The following is a 14,937-nucleotide window of genomic DNA, read 5'->3' as shown; positions in this document are numbered from 1 at the left end:
TCTGATTTGTAACAGACCAGTAGTTTTTATCTTTTGAGAAACAAAATAATGAGGGGATGAAGGGATGGTCTAAACACTTTATTTCAGTTATGTTTCAGCATATAATTTGGTCTGATCAACAATTAAGGAGGCCAAGGGAAGATCCAACAAAACTGATTAATTTCTATGGAAATTAGAAATCAACTTATGCAATTGCAGATAAAAGCATCTTATTAATTTATCTTAATGAGACACCATCAATAGTGTACCAGTCAGCAGCAATGTGGTTCACACACCTACTCAAAATCACTGTTATTCATATCTGCTCCACAGAAAAGGAACTTCCACATAGTAGCTCAAAACGTTACTCATTTTCATTGGTCAAATAAGCTATAAAAGCTTATAACACAAAATGCTACTATATTTATTCACTGGTCAGCAGATATTACTAAGCTTTGTCATTATTTTACCATAATGCATTATGGTAAAGAGAGAATTCATAATCTTTGAAGATATGATATGCCAATACAGCCAAGCAATGAAATGTTACTGATGATGCTGGAATCAAGAATATGAGAATATGAACAAGTGTGAAGGGGCGCTTATGGTATTTTATGACAATAACCACTCTTCTTCCTTTGACAAAAGTTACAAATTACCATGTCAGTAAATTCTTCTTGCTTTGAAAGAACAAGACTTCAGAGCCCTTAAAATCAGGTTATAGAAAGGAAGCTGCAGATCATTACTCAAAATTTATGTGTCAGCAAACTCAGAAATTAAAGGAGAATCTGAATGCCTCCTCTGAGGAGCCAAAATAGGCTTCGCAGTTAGTCAAAATTTGAGACAGCAAAGCTATATTTGTCTAACTATGCATTTAATTTCAACAAAAATAAAATGCAAAAATTTACAGATATTTTGTATTTGCTAAAAAACAGAAATTACATCTCCAAGTCTGAACTGGACAAAGATAATCTAATGCATTTGTACTCAAAAAGCATTAGTGCGCCGTTAGTGTTGGTTTTTCTCAGTGATGTAAAAGTGGTTGCTCTTCACCAGTAATTTGGTGATTTTGAGGCAGTTTGAGAACTGGCTTTCCCTTAGGTTCAGAACTCCAAATCTTCATGTCAAAATGTTACTGATGCTTGTTATGCCAGAATCAAAAGATTTCCTTCTTTTGCCAACAGTCCATTTGAGGCAGATTTTGACATTATAGTTTTGAAAGAAGTACAGTCACAGAAAATACTGTCTTTAATGTCTGAACAAAGATGAATCAAATGTTTTTTAAATTCACTGAAAGATCTGAAAGAAGATTTAGTAATTCTTTCTCATTCCAATTTCCAGTTTTAGAGTTAATAAATCTCTGCAAATATCTTCCTTCAACACTATATGAAGCCTTGGTAATTTCAAATCTGGATCATGTCCAAGAGATATTACAGGCCAGTATGCCAGGATCCTGAACATGGAAAAAGCATCCCTTTTGTTTTCTGCAATAAAAAATTTCAAAATTCTTCTCAGGGCTATTCAAAATAGCCCGGAGACTCACTGTTCTGTTTTTCACCAGGACCCATAACCAAAGCTTGAACACCTTCAGAATGCACACACCTGTCTAGGCTCTCACACCAGCCTGGTGTGGTCATTCTTGTAGTCTACATGCCGCCTTCCTCCCACAAGTGTTTTCCTTTCTGCCACCCCTAAGGCACTGGGTTGAGTTCCTGCTTCAGGCAGATCTACACACGTCGTATGACCCAGCCTGTGCCAATGCTTGTTTTTCCTCTTGTTCACTGATGCTTGTGTGACACCAGGACTCTACACAAACCAAGCAGAGACAGCTTCTCTCAGGAGAAGAATAATCTTCCCTTCTCCAGGTTCACTCATGCCCAGAGAGAAACAACCAGCATAAAAGCCTTCTTTTCTGTAAGACCTAACAAAACCCCCAAAGTCTTCTGCTCTTTCTCAGTTAGCCAATTTTCTCTCCTTAGTCAGTAGCACTTAAATTTAAGTGGCAGTTTTCTTTAAGATGGTACAGGTTATGTCCTTGCTCTATAACAATGTACAACCCCAAAGCTTCCCATTACACACAGAAAAGTCTTTTCAAACTAAATGTTTATTTCTCAGCAGTCCTTGACTAAAAGTAACCACTGTACTTCTTACAATAAAGCTTTTGACACTAAGAATTCAGTAGAGTTAGTAAAAAATAAAAGACAGCCACTGTAAAGAAACTGTAAATATTTTCAGTCATCTGCAAACAAGGATAAACATTAAATGTATTTTACAAAATTATTGCAGTCTTAGGCTTTTTCTTCCCTTTCAACATAATTTTCTAATTTTTTAAATACTTACTATTAAAACTGCATTTAAAATGTGTATTTCATTATCCCATATTTTGATCTTGGTCAACTTTGCACCAAGGTTGGCACTTCTGGGTTAGTTTGAAATACTAGATGCAGTTATACAACTGGCTAGTTTCCAGAGCTAATTCTGGTTTACTCTGATTCCCCTATTCTCACTCTTCTATAAGGTTATCTCCCCCTCTGCTTCATATTTTCTTTGTATATACACCTTTGTCATCTTTTCCAGTGTTTCTGCTCTCTTCCCGGTGTTTTCCAACACCCAAATTCCATCCTTGGGAATATCCATTTCTCTACCCCCTCCTTTGTTTCTCTTGTGCCCCATTTCTTCCGACTCTGACTTCTTTTTCTAAGATGTGCCTGCTGATTTGTCCATGGGTCTTGCTCTCCAAACTAGTCCAGCCTTCACATCCTCCTCCAGGATTCACCAGTCACTGTCTACATTCACAAAGATAACTTAAACCCCTCACACAACTGCCTTAGTATGCCCTGTATCTACATAGGAAGGTCTGAACTCACTTCAGACCTGACCTCCAGAACATAAGCTCTGAAAACTCAGTGAAAAGGCTGAAGGGCAGTGTTCTTGCACAAAGCATACTGTGCCACAGGACTGGTAGAGAATACACATCATACAGAAGGGGATTCCCTCAGCTGCACTAACTACAAGGCACTGCTACTGTCAGCAAGCAGAGGGAATGGTGGGCATGTGTCCACCTGCAGACTCACACCAGTCCATGCAGGGTGAGATGAGCAAGCTGCCAAGCTCTTGTTGAACAGCCAGACTGTGGAGGTGACATCTGTATCTCCAGACAATACAGCACGTGTGGCAGGGGCTTATGACAAGACGTGATTTTGGCAGCCAGCCTCACAAGCCATAGTGGATAGCTGAGGATATTCTGCCAGGCAATGGTGATTCATTTCTTCTTCCAGGTGACTTTCCTCTTCTTTGACAGTAACAGTGTTACTGTCCTAGAGCAGTAAAGTATCATTTGGCACTTCCTTAAAGAGCAATATACTATGGTAAGTGTGCGCTCTCTCTCCGTGCCCTTTACTCATACATAGGCTGTTATCATCTGAATCTAATAATTTTCAGCTTGGACAACTTGCGCAAACCTCACAGTATTATAGAATTGACAGCACAACCCTGAAGAACAAAGCAAAAAAGGCACAAAAAAGCAACAAATTGGGAAATCTGGCACAGGAGGACCTAAACTATTCAAAACATGCATTTTGGTAATACTCATATCTACAGTCATAAGCAAACAAGCTACAGAAGGAAACTGTCCGGTTGGGTATTACCCATCCCTGATGGTTAATTAATTATTAACTTCCCTGATCAGGAGGAAAAAGTTCTTAAATCTCTGAACAGATAAATTTCCTCTTGCCTTCCATAAGCCCAGAGCCCAGAGTTGTATACCGTGCAGGAAGCAGTTGCCTGTTAACAAACATAAACGAACATGAACTAAGATGATTTTCACCTTTCTCCTGCTGCTCATGAATCATCTGGAACTACTGGGTGAAAGTATGACTAAGTTGGCCTTTAACCACTATACTTCAATTTTTCCTGCTCAATGTAAAAATGCTGGTGGTAAAAAGAGTATGAGGAAGGATCAACACAGCTTTCAGAAATCTGTCAGATCATTTCACTATTTTTTTGTTTTATACTCTGAGATTTCTCCCCTCAGTTATACAACACACTTCTTAGATTCTTTAGTGGGCATGCAGTGCTAAGAAGCCATGTTTATTTTCAGTGCCAAGAGTAAACACTGAAATCAGAGACATTGTTGATTATTTCAAACTAAGATAAAATAAAGATAGCAAAATTAAGTTTGACTAGCCCCAAAACAAACTTTAAAAATTCTGAATTTATTTTGACTTATTTTATTTTATTTTATTTTAAATCTGCAAGAAGCATTATCAATTGCGTGAATATTATTTTAAAAGGATAGAGATTTTATTAGCTGTGTATTTTTTTATAACTTCTACATTTATGTCCACAAAAAAGGGCTTTTTTCCTGGTCTCTCAATAACATGCAAATTTCTACCAGAATCAGGTAACACGCATAACAGAATGAAAAAAAAAATCTCTGAAGCAGAGTAGCATTCTTTGGTGGGGGGGGGGGGGTGGGTAGGGTGGGCAGGGTGTTTCCTCACTGTAAGTAAAGAAGACATTTTTCACAGCTGCTAAGCAAAAAAGAGAAAGTCCATTAGAATCTTCAGACCCTCGACAAAGACTCTTGGCTAATGGTACTGGTCCGAAAAGCAGATAAGCCATATAATTTTACAAGATGCAACCCGCTGAATCCTTCAGGAAATGCAGCTTGGCAATCTATCTTCAATTCAAAATAATGAGGTGGCAGGAGCATGATGGAGAAATAAGTCTTCAAAAACATCACGTAAGGGAATCCAGCTGTGCTTGTATAGTTTCGAGCTATTTAAAGGAAAGAAAAAAAGAGGAAAAAACCTCCACTCATAAAGGGTTGTTTAGAAACATGCAAACAGAAATAACCAGTATCTTCAACTATGCATACCAAATATATTTGCATACCAATATAAAAATCTTGTACTCATGAATATTTGTTTTTACATGAAGCTATTAGAATTCATTGCTGCAGTTTAAATATTCAAATTTTAAAGAAATAGTTGTCTAAATACTACCTCTTTAGCATGCACAGATGTTTTCCTCTGAATTCCAATGCATAATAACAAGGAAAAAAAATAATAGAGTTCATTTTGACTGGATTACGAACCTAGCATCTTGACTGAAGATGTAACATGAAGATGCTGTTTCCAGAGAGATTCCCACTGTCAATCATCAGCTACCCCTCCTGATCTAACTGTCAGGTATGCTTACAGTGACTCAAGCCCTGCCTATTCCAAAGGTGAATGCACAAGCTCTTGTGGGAAATAGTTTATGTGATCAAAGGAATCCAACAGCCTTAATTTAAGTTGGATCCCTTCTTTCCAGTTTTATTAGATTTAATTCATATAGGCAACACTTCCTGCTGAGCAGCATAAGGTGTTTACAAAGAAACGATAGTATTGTAAAATCTACATACCTTGTTGTAGAACTCAAATAGCTCCTGATGGCTAAATTCTACAAACACCTTCTTCAGGTTCTGTAAAGAAGAAAGAAAAAACGAATTAAAAAAATTAAGGAACAAGCATACTCCTTTTCTCTCTTTTCTCTTTTCATTCTCTTTTTCTTTTCATTCTCCTTCTCTTCTCTTCTCTTCTCTTCTCTTCTCTTCTCTTCTCTTCTCTTCTCTTCTCTTCTCTTCTCTTCTCTTCTCTTCTCTTCTCTTCTCTTCTCTTCTCTTCTCTTCTCTTCTCTTCTCTTCTCTTCTCTTCTCTTCTCTTCTCTTCTCTTCTCTCTTTTCAACATTAACTCCAGTAAATCAGAATATGAGATTAAGCTATATGAAAGATAATGGTTGGTTTCCTTCTATCCTCTACAATGTTCCTCATACATGTAAATTTCATTTAGGTGAAGAATTCAAATCTACCACTATATCTACTCCCCTCCTGTGAAGAACAGTAATGAAATATATGTGAAGAATTTAGTTACCTTATTTTCAAGTCAGACTAAAATGAAAGATTACATTCACCTTTCTCAGCAGTCCATCTAAGATCTGGTAAATACCATTTCACAGTGACAAAGTCAGTAGTGTATTTGATTGAACTGGCACAGCTATTAATGTACTGCACAGGCACAGAGCTGAAACTTCCATTCATTAATCTAACAGTTCCAATCTTAGCATGCCGACACTGCTATAGGCATCCATGCAGATTCAGCCCAAGTTAACAATTAACACAACAGCTTCAAAGCAGTGCTTAAGCACTTAACCCACAAAATAACACAACTGATGAAAACTGCTGTATATAAAACAGATGGTGGTAATAATCCTCTGCATGCATGTGCTGATGTCTGTGAAGATGGGGGTTAAATTAAAACTTCTGTCCTGCTTAACTTGCTTGGAGCCTGCTACCTTCAATCACACTGCAGATCCATCCACACAGTTCTAGCCTTATTCTTTCTACTTCACTTTGTGACTTTATTTATTTAAAACTAAATTTCTATTTCTGCACATTCTCTTTGTTTTTCTTATACTTTTCAAGGCTTTGAGGCATTCCTGAGGATAAAAGCTGCACTACCATGAACAATAACGAGGCTCTGTGAAAGCTGAATCTCTGGACGCCTCTATTCACAAAATATTATCAGCTGAAATAATGTACACACACCACGTTTCTTTAACTGGTAGCAACTTCATGTACCACTTGGGTCAACAGAAAAACATTTGTTTATCCGCTCAGCTTAAATGAGCAAGGACACTTTTGCATACAGACAAGGCTGAGAGCCAGATTCTGTGTACTCAAAGCAATGCAAGTCTCAAGTTATGCCAAATAATGTCACTGAATTTGGCGCACCAAGTGCACAAGACCAGCAGAAGCCCTGGGAACGCAGTATAGGTACTGCCTGGTGCCTGCTCCTCAAAAGAAGCTGTAAGAGACACAGGAAAGAGATAAAATAACTGGGGCCAGCCTGTCTGGTGCAATTCCTCCTTCTCGCCCTGCAGAAAGAAGGATCCCTTCCAACAATTTCAGGACGGCTACAAAAGCCTAAAAAAGGACCAGTGATTTGCATGAGAGACCAATCTTCCCCCTCTGGGAAGGAACAATGCAATACTGTGAATCGTATGGTGAATACAAAATAAAACTACGAGGACAGCAGTTTTCTTTGCCATGACTCCAGCTGATCCTCCCTCCAAAGAGCATAATGCCATGACAGGGGAAGTAAAAGCATTTTTAAAGGCTTTCTAACAGCTAAGAAACTAAAAAGAAAGCAAACAAGGCTTTTTTTCAGAAGAGAAAGTGGGTAGAGGAAAGAAGAAAGATACGTTAATAGCAAAGGCATCTACCATTTCAGCTGGGATGTTTGATTGCCATTTGCCTTCCTAGAAGGATTTTGGTGACTGAATGGAAGGAATCAGAGCTGCAAATAGGAGGTTCAGCAAAAGGAAGATATCTTGTATCTTAAAAGTTTACCAGTGACAATTAATAGCTAGAATCATTTCTTGAATGATTTCTGGAAGGGGAGTCTGCTGCATTTTGATGTGATAGTTTTGCAATGCCTCCAGAGAGGAGCAGAGAAAGACCTCTGACCATCAGATCTCACTCCTCCAATCTCTGTGTCTCATTCAAGATGGGCATCTTCTGGTACCTCTTCAGATCAGCAAGGACAATGAATTCTCCTTCTCTTTCTCACTGCTTGTCTTTCGTATTTTTTACCTACATTAGTTACTGATAGTTAGAAGATAAAGTATGCAAGTGAAAAAAAGTGCAGACCTTTTAATTCATATACTCTTTACACTTTATAAAAAAAAAACAAAAAACACTCTGCTTTATGAACAGGATGAGATCTCTCTTCCCATTATTATTTAACAGCCATACTCTGATCACTAGGAAAAAAATGTATGTTGGATTGTGGCAGGCAAATGTCTGTGGAGATCTAAAAGAAAGCATGTCATGCTAGGGCATGTTTCTGATTGGGGTGGGAGTAGGAGTGCCAGTGGGAGAGAGGTGTAACAATCTTGTATGAAATATGTTGTTTATCTGCACTTAATTGTCTGCTAAAACACATTTGTTCCTAAGCATAAAAACCTGGTACATCTACTACACCACTTCAACAGAGAGTGGCGTACAAAAAAACACATGCAGAAGTATGGTACCAGTTAAAAATGTTACATTACTATATTAAATTTTTAACTAGCATGAGTCTGTTAAGGATGGTGACAAATTATCATTACTATGTGGTCAGGAGTTCCTATACAAAATAACAAAAATGTTGCATCATAACTAGATCCCCACAAAAAAACCCTACTTCTCAGGTGGCTGATGATGCCCCATTTTTAGCTGAGATATCCATTATTTACTTATTTGCTTTATTCTGTGTGAATATAAACAAGTGCAATAAAAACTGTGCACCACAAGACTAGGATACCACCCAGTTCTTCAATTACTCAGTAAAATTGTCTTAAAAATTACTATATAGATAGATTATTGCTAAACCCCTCAGAACAGGCAAATCCCTAATACACTTAATGGAATTTTACTCAGATAAGCTTCAAAATAACAAACCCCAATAATATTTCAACTGTAACTAAAACACAGGATGAAAAAAAAAAATCACTTTCAGCTTACTTACTTAATTAAATGTCACTGTGTGCAGACAAAGCCTCAACCTATTTATGAAAAGTACAGCTAAGCTGACTTCTTTTATCTGCACATACAAGTTTTCAGATGTTGCCTCTGATCTAGTATGTGTTTCCCAGATGTAAATAAGAAAACAGCAATTTGCTGGATGTCTAACTTCTTCTTCTTTTCATCAAATGTATCATTCTTTTTCCTCTTTCCTTATGAATATCTTCCCATCCCTCACTTTCACACTACTCTCCCCCTCATTTCTGGCATCTCATTTTCTCTTTCTTTTTATCATCTTCATGTGAAAGAAAACTAAATTGAGCAACCAGAAAACTAAACTGAATTTATTCCCATTGTTCAGTCCAACAGTTTTGCTAATTACATCCCAAATTTTTCTGCTGTGCCAGTGTTAACTCCTAGCTCCTACTTTTAAGAGTTTTAGCCTTGAATGTGACAGTTTCATAGCATCAGATAAACATAGGTGAACATTCTATTCTTATGAAGACAAAGAAATTTCTCAAGTACCAAATGTTCATTCTTTGGGATGCTTTCAAAACAAGAGAGAGGCTTTTTGTCTGACACAATATCCATGAAGGGTGGCAGGGACTGCACTGGAGCAATATGCTCAATAAGTGTAGCTAAAGAGTATGTGCAGCACATTAGCTAAATAAAGTTGCTATTCAGTGCGTTCATCTACTGTAGAACATGACAAAGCACTGCATTTACTACTGGAAAGGTATGTGTGAATTGCAGGTGTCACCGAGAAAAATCTTTATATCATTCTGAATTGACTGCAAGGAATATGGTAATAAGATTTCTGAAATGTGTGGTTTAACATGTTTGGACATGTATCACTAGTGAATGCATTTTAAGTGTAAAAATTAGATCTTGGTGCCATTTTGCCTTCATACATCTAGATGAAATCTGATTTCATTCCACCTCTTCTGTCACCCCAGGGCTGTATCAATTTACAACTCACAGCCTCCTGAGAACCGTGAAATTCTAATAAGCTTAACTGATTAGGGTTGTTTTCTCCCCTTAAGTATCTTCTCACTTACTGTCTGCTATCATTTTAAAAAGCATAACATCTTCATCAGTCTCTAAAACCAAATTTCCTCTGGGGGTGGAAGGGGGGCAGGAAAGAGGAAAGAGAATTGAGAGGAAAATGAAGATAAAACCTTTGTGTTCCCAGTCAATATGTTATCCTAACAAAAACAGCCATTCTGAATGTCTGGTTAATTCTACAAAACAGCCACAGTCTTGTAATATACACTTAGCCTACAACCACCACCGAACAGGCAAAATTTTAGCTGAACATGATCATCAGAATAAAATGATGAAGATACAAATATACAGGATATGTAAGAGTCTTCAACTTCCCATTATCTTGGCTAACTATTTTAAACACTAATACCTTCTTGCTGCAAAAGGTTTCTGTAGAAACCAAGAAAAAACTGTCGTCTCCTTAAAATACTTCAGAAAGCAGAGACAAATTTCAAGTTATAAACAAAGGATTGGGTTTTGCTTTTAGGGGATTGGTTGGTTGGTTTTACAGTGGGGATGTTTGTGTGTTTGTTTGTAGTTTGTTTGTAGATGTTTATGTGTTTGTTACATTGTTTGTAGTGGTTTGTTGGGTGTTTTTAATACAGTGCTCTAGATATTCATAATGTGCTACTGAAAAAGCCCTATAATAATGACAGAGTTTTGCAACCTTACATACTACATGGTGATTCCACACTTTTAAGTCCCCAACCCCATGTGTAAGCATAAAGTAATGCACTAAAAGTTATAAATTAAAGCTAAACCTCTGGTTTAAAGCTCACTTGAATAAAAAAACATGGATACTGCTGTTCTCAACTGCAAAGCTATAACTACTTCAAAGATGTTGAAAAATAAATGCCAACTATTTTGAAGCAAATGGAGGGATAAGCTGAATTATATAATATATTTAATAGCTAAATGTCTGCTGATAATGATAATGTTATGTCACTGAGCATGTGTAAAAAAATACAGTATATTCAGCAAAGTTTTTTAATAGTAACTAAGCGAAATAACACACATCCCAGTCTTCATATTCTAATATTACCTTTAATACTATCTTGAGCCACATCTCCATTAGGTTTGAGAGAAGACTATTTTCACATCTGCTATCCATTCTCCAATTTATTCCTATTAGATATCCTTAAAATCTCAGATATAAGAGAATTATATGGATAACTAAGCTAATCAGTTTATGGACAAATTAAGAATCATTCCTAAACAGACCCCAGTTGATTCTTACTAGCCTGCATTTCCCTCTGGACCTATCAATTTTTGTGCTACATTAATTCAGACTTGCTTCAAACTTGCTTGGTTCCTGGAGAACTGTCCATTCACCTAGGCACCTACAACTTACAGCCCTTTTTCTACTTATATCTCTCAGAATTTATCAAAAAATTGCTGCTACTTGGTCAGGAAGATCAATTTTAAGAAGAGCATATGCATTAAAACAGTCCAGCATTTCTTAGAGGCACACCTGTTTATTTGTTAATTCTCTCCATATAAGAGATGGTAATTAAAACTTCTTCATATTCTTACAGCTGTAGATGGATGTAATTCAGTTCAGGGATTCAGCAAAACACTGGGAGTTAAATACAGACTAATATAGTCCTAATTAAATTTCTTTCACATCATCAAAAAATGTAAACTTCAAACTTCATTCTTTTTCCAAGCTTATCTCCATTTGCTATACCCAATTACTATTTTTGTAGAGAAAAAAATAATGTTTTATTACTGAATTACATGCATTTCAAGTTTCACTGTGTAACTGTTATAAAATGTAAGATACTAACCAATGCTCCTGACCAACATATTAACATCTAGTTCATAAACATACTGTGTTCTACCTTTTAAAGTTGCATTTCTTTTTCCTATAAGCTTAAGAAACTCTAATTCCTTGTGGATTCAGGGAGATCAAGATCTGCATCGTACTAAAGACGGCTTTCCTTCTCTTTGCAACCTATATGTAAGCATCCTAACCAAATCCTGCGTTGATTCCTCAGATCTAACCAATGTGTTACTGGAATTTACGGACATACATACAGATACATCTCGAATCTCACTCCAGCAGATTCAGGGTCGTTTAAACATGTTTGCATGGAATACGGCAAAAATGAATTTATTGTCCGAACTGGTAATAAGGCAACAGATTCTGCAGGCAGCTGAAGACCTACAGAAGACCTGACATACTCCCAAACTGCAGTAAGAATTGTCAGTCAGTACCATTTTCATTACTCCTGTTCCTCTCTATCCTCACAAAAATACCCATTGCTGGCTGAATGAACTGATGCAAAACTGTAGACAGGAAATGGGACACAACTACTAAAAAGACCACATAGGCTGGGAAGATCATAGAGCATTAGAGGCAGACAGGTCCCTTTTTCACAGTAGGTAAGAAAAATGCTTTTAAAACTGTGAGAATTATCAGAGAAAAAAACCCCAAGACTACAGTTCTCACCTCAGTACATTGTGTAAGAGTAAACACCATCTTGCTAAAGAAAAGAGAGATTGAAAAGCCTTGTTTTCCAATAGCTGTATGCAAGCAATGTGTTCCTAGGAATTTACATTCCTATAAGTACCATCATTATATTGGTTGGCCTTTCAATGATACTTTTGCATGGAAAACTTTTAAAAACCAGAAATCCTGAGATGAGAGTTGACACTTGTGTGCAGATTATGTTAAATATACTTTTAGAAAAACATCACAGTGAACAAACATGCTTTTTGGATAAGTGGGTGGTAGATGTGTAGCAGCTTATGCCTATCACTAAAAAGCATGTCTTTTATATTGATACTTCCCTGTATGTTGCAGGTACAGCAAATGGCTCATAGAAGATCTACTGAAAGGCTGACTTGCTTTATGTCAGTTCTGTATTTGTATTTACCTTCACATGCCCTTTCCTTATTTGAAGATAACTATACACACTGCACATGCTTTTATGATTGATTCCTCACTAGACTCCACATGGATTCAGTCACTATGAGCAACAAGCCTCCAACCACATGAATGTTACTGTATTTTCAGGATTCAATAGCAAAACATGCATAATTTACAAAAATAGTATATTCAACAAAATGTGTTTAAAAATCAGTTCATTCACTGAAAGGCTGCTACAATTACTAAGAATGTCACAGATTAATCTGAGGAACACAGGTCCTAAGTGCCGCAGCGGCGACGACAACAGGAGCGCGCAGATCCCCCTCGCAAGCTCCTCCGCAAATCCCAGCTACCAGCAGTGATTCAGCGCAGGAACAAAAGGCAGCAGCACGGGTCTTGGGGGTCAAACAGGGATGGCTCTATTTACCCATGATGAGGACCAAAGAACTTAAGGCCCTAAGACCCAAGACCACGACTTGGGGCAAACACGGGCTTTTATAACTTCACGCAGAAGGAGGGGTTTAGGGTAACGAGCCAATAGGGGTATGGTTGGGGAGGGGTTGAAGGCAGGACATTTTACACATAAACCAATAAGGGAGCAATAGGGAGGAACCTAACTTGGGTAAACCAATAGGATGCTAAAAGACACAGGATAGACAGGGAGTTTTCCAGAAGGGAAGGCAGTTTCCAGGGGAGATTGACACTCTGGGGGAGGAAGGGACAAGAGGGATTGACAACTGGGGAGACTGGGGATTAACACTTGATAGGGAGTGGCTGGGTGGCAAACAAAGAGATTGATATCTAACTGAACTGAATAACAATAAGGGAGCAGGTCTAATTTTAGAAACACAAGATACAAAATGAGGAGCCTGTGCCACTCTGCAGGCAGGGGAAGGACAATACAGGGGGATAACAAAACCCACAGATCAAACAATGAACAAAACCACAAATTAAGAAGTGAACCTGTCAAACAAAGAAAACACACTACAACACCTAAGAATTATTATCTTCCTGTTTCATCTCCACCTAATTTTGCAAATTCTACTGTACTCCAAATACTGCAGAAAGCTCTCTGAAGAAGCAGTCTTACTAAAAATTTAAAAATGAAACAAAACAAAACAAAAACAAAACAAACAAAACCAAACAAACAAAAAAACCCAAACAAACCAACCCCCCCCAAAAAACAACAACAAAAAAAAACCCAACTCCCAACACCAAAACCCACCCAAACAGTCTTTCTTCCTATTAAATTTCACTGTATCAATCATATACACTCTAATTGTGGCATACTGCTTATACTGTCTGTAACTATCAAAATACAACTTTCTTCTTTAATCAGAGTTATACTGCGATAAGTGGTTTTATTCCTCAGAAGAAATTAAATTCTTATCTTTCCCATTTTGGTACACCTCACTTGTCACAGAACTTATGACATTTAAAAAATTAAGTTCAGGAACTCTGCAAGGAAAACCAGGCAGTTGTGATTCTGTGTTTCTTTTATTTCCACTGGGGCTAGGATGTATAAATTTTCAAAGCCATGAAGACCAGTGAGTTCACATTTCCATTCTAAAGATAGCTCACATCAAAACTGACACAACAGTCTTACATTCACCTCAAATGATAAGGAATTCATTTTTCTTCTTATTATTGTATTCACAGATAACCTCTGCTGAAGAAACAGAAAGCCTGGGCATACTGGCACCAGAAATGCTTTCAAGCTTTTCTGACCTCACATGTTCACCAGATTTGACCACAGCTGATGCCATTATGATTTGATGCCACATTAAAAAGATGTCACATAGCTATAGTTGTGAAATATTTTCATTATTGTGATCAGAAAATGATCAAATTCTAGGAAACTAACAGAACAAAGTATAAATATCAAGTGCCTAGTTTTATCATCCACCAATTTAAGATTATGAGCTTAAATGGCAAACAATGCACCTTGGGTGTCTTGGAACAGCGAAGCTCAGCTTTGAAACTCTTTGCATCTCGATATATAATGGTCAAAACCCCCTATTAGGAAGAAGAGCAGCTCAACACCATGCACTGAGTGTTTTAAAGAACTTCTCACAGACCTTGCCACCAGCTGATGTAATTAACCCAGAGTTACAAGTACTTTATGTTCTAATCAGTTACACATCTAATGCTGGGTCTGAAGCTGGATTTAGAGGAAGCTCAAACTGTCATCGAAACCACTCAGGAAACCACCCCTTTGTTCTTGTCAAAAAGCCAGATCAAACCTCCTCTGTCCAGAGAAGAAACCTGGGATTGTTATCATCTTTGTCCATATCTAGAGCTACAGATCTGACAGAAATATTATATGGTGATGTCATGCAGATGACTAACATTTTAAGAAGGATTTATTCCTCCATTTAGGAATGAGGAAGCTGGCAACCTTTTGAATTTTTACCTTCAGAGCCTACCTGGTTCAGTAAGAAACTGCAATGCTGTATTGTTTTACCACAAAGAACCTTCATCACCGGAATACCT

The 14,937-nt window shown here is 37.4% G+C and overlaps 1 protein-coding gene across 1 annotated transcript in view; it reads right to left on the bottom strand.

Moving 5' to 3' along the window:
* Nucleotides 1-4,192: 4,192 nt before the first annotated feature.
* The window catches only part of COMMD10 (COMM domain containing 10), a 106,741-nt gene continuing 95,996 nt past the window's right edge, over nt 4,193-14,937 (bottom strand). Inside the window, exons 6-7 of the mRNA XM_059874043.1 lie at nt 5,387-5,446; nt 4,193-4,758 (exon numbers count right to left, since the gene is read on the bottom strand). Of these exons, the coding sequence (XP_059730026.1) occupies nt 4,720-4,758; nt 5,387-5,446 (99 nt within the window). The 3' untranslated portion in view covers nt 4,193-4,719. The remainder of the gene's footprint in view (nt 4,759-5,386; nt 5,447-14,937) is intronic.

This window comes from Haemorhous mexicanus, chromosome Z (genome assembly GCF_027477595.1).
Source record: "Haemorhous mexicanus isolate bHaeMex1 chromosome Z, bHaeMex1.pri, whole genome shotgun sequence".
Lineage (NCBI taxonomy): Eukaryota > Metazoa > Chordata > Aves > Passeriformes > Fringillidae > Haemorhous > Haemorhous mexicanus.
The sequence above is the reverse complement of the archived record's forward strand: the minus strand, read 5'-3'. Positions and strand labels throughout refer to the sequence as shown.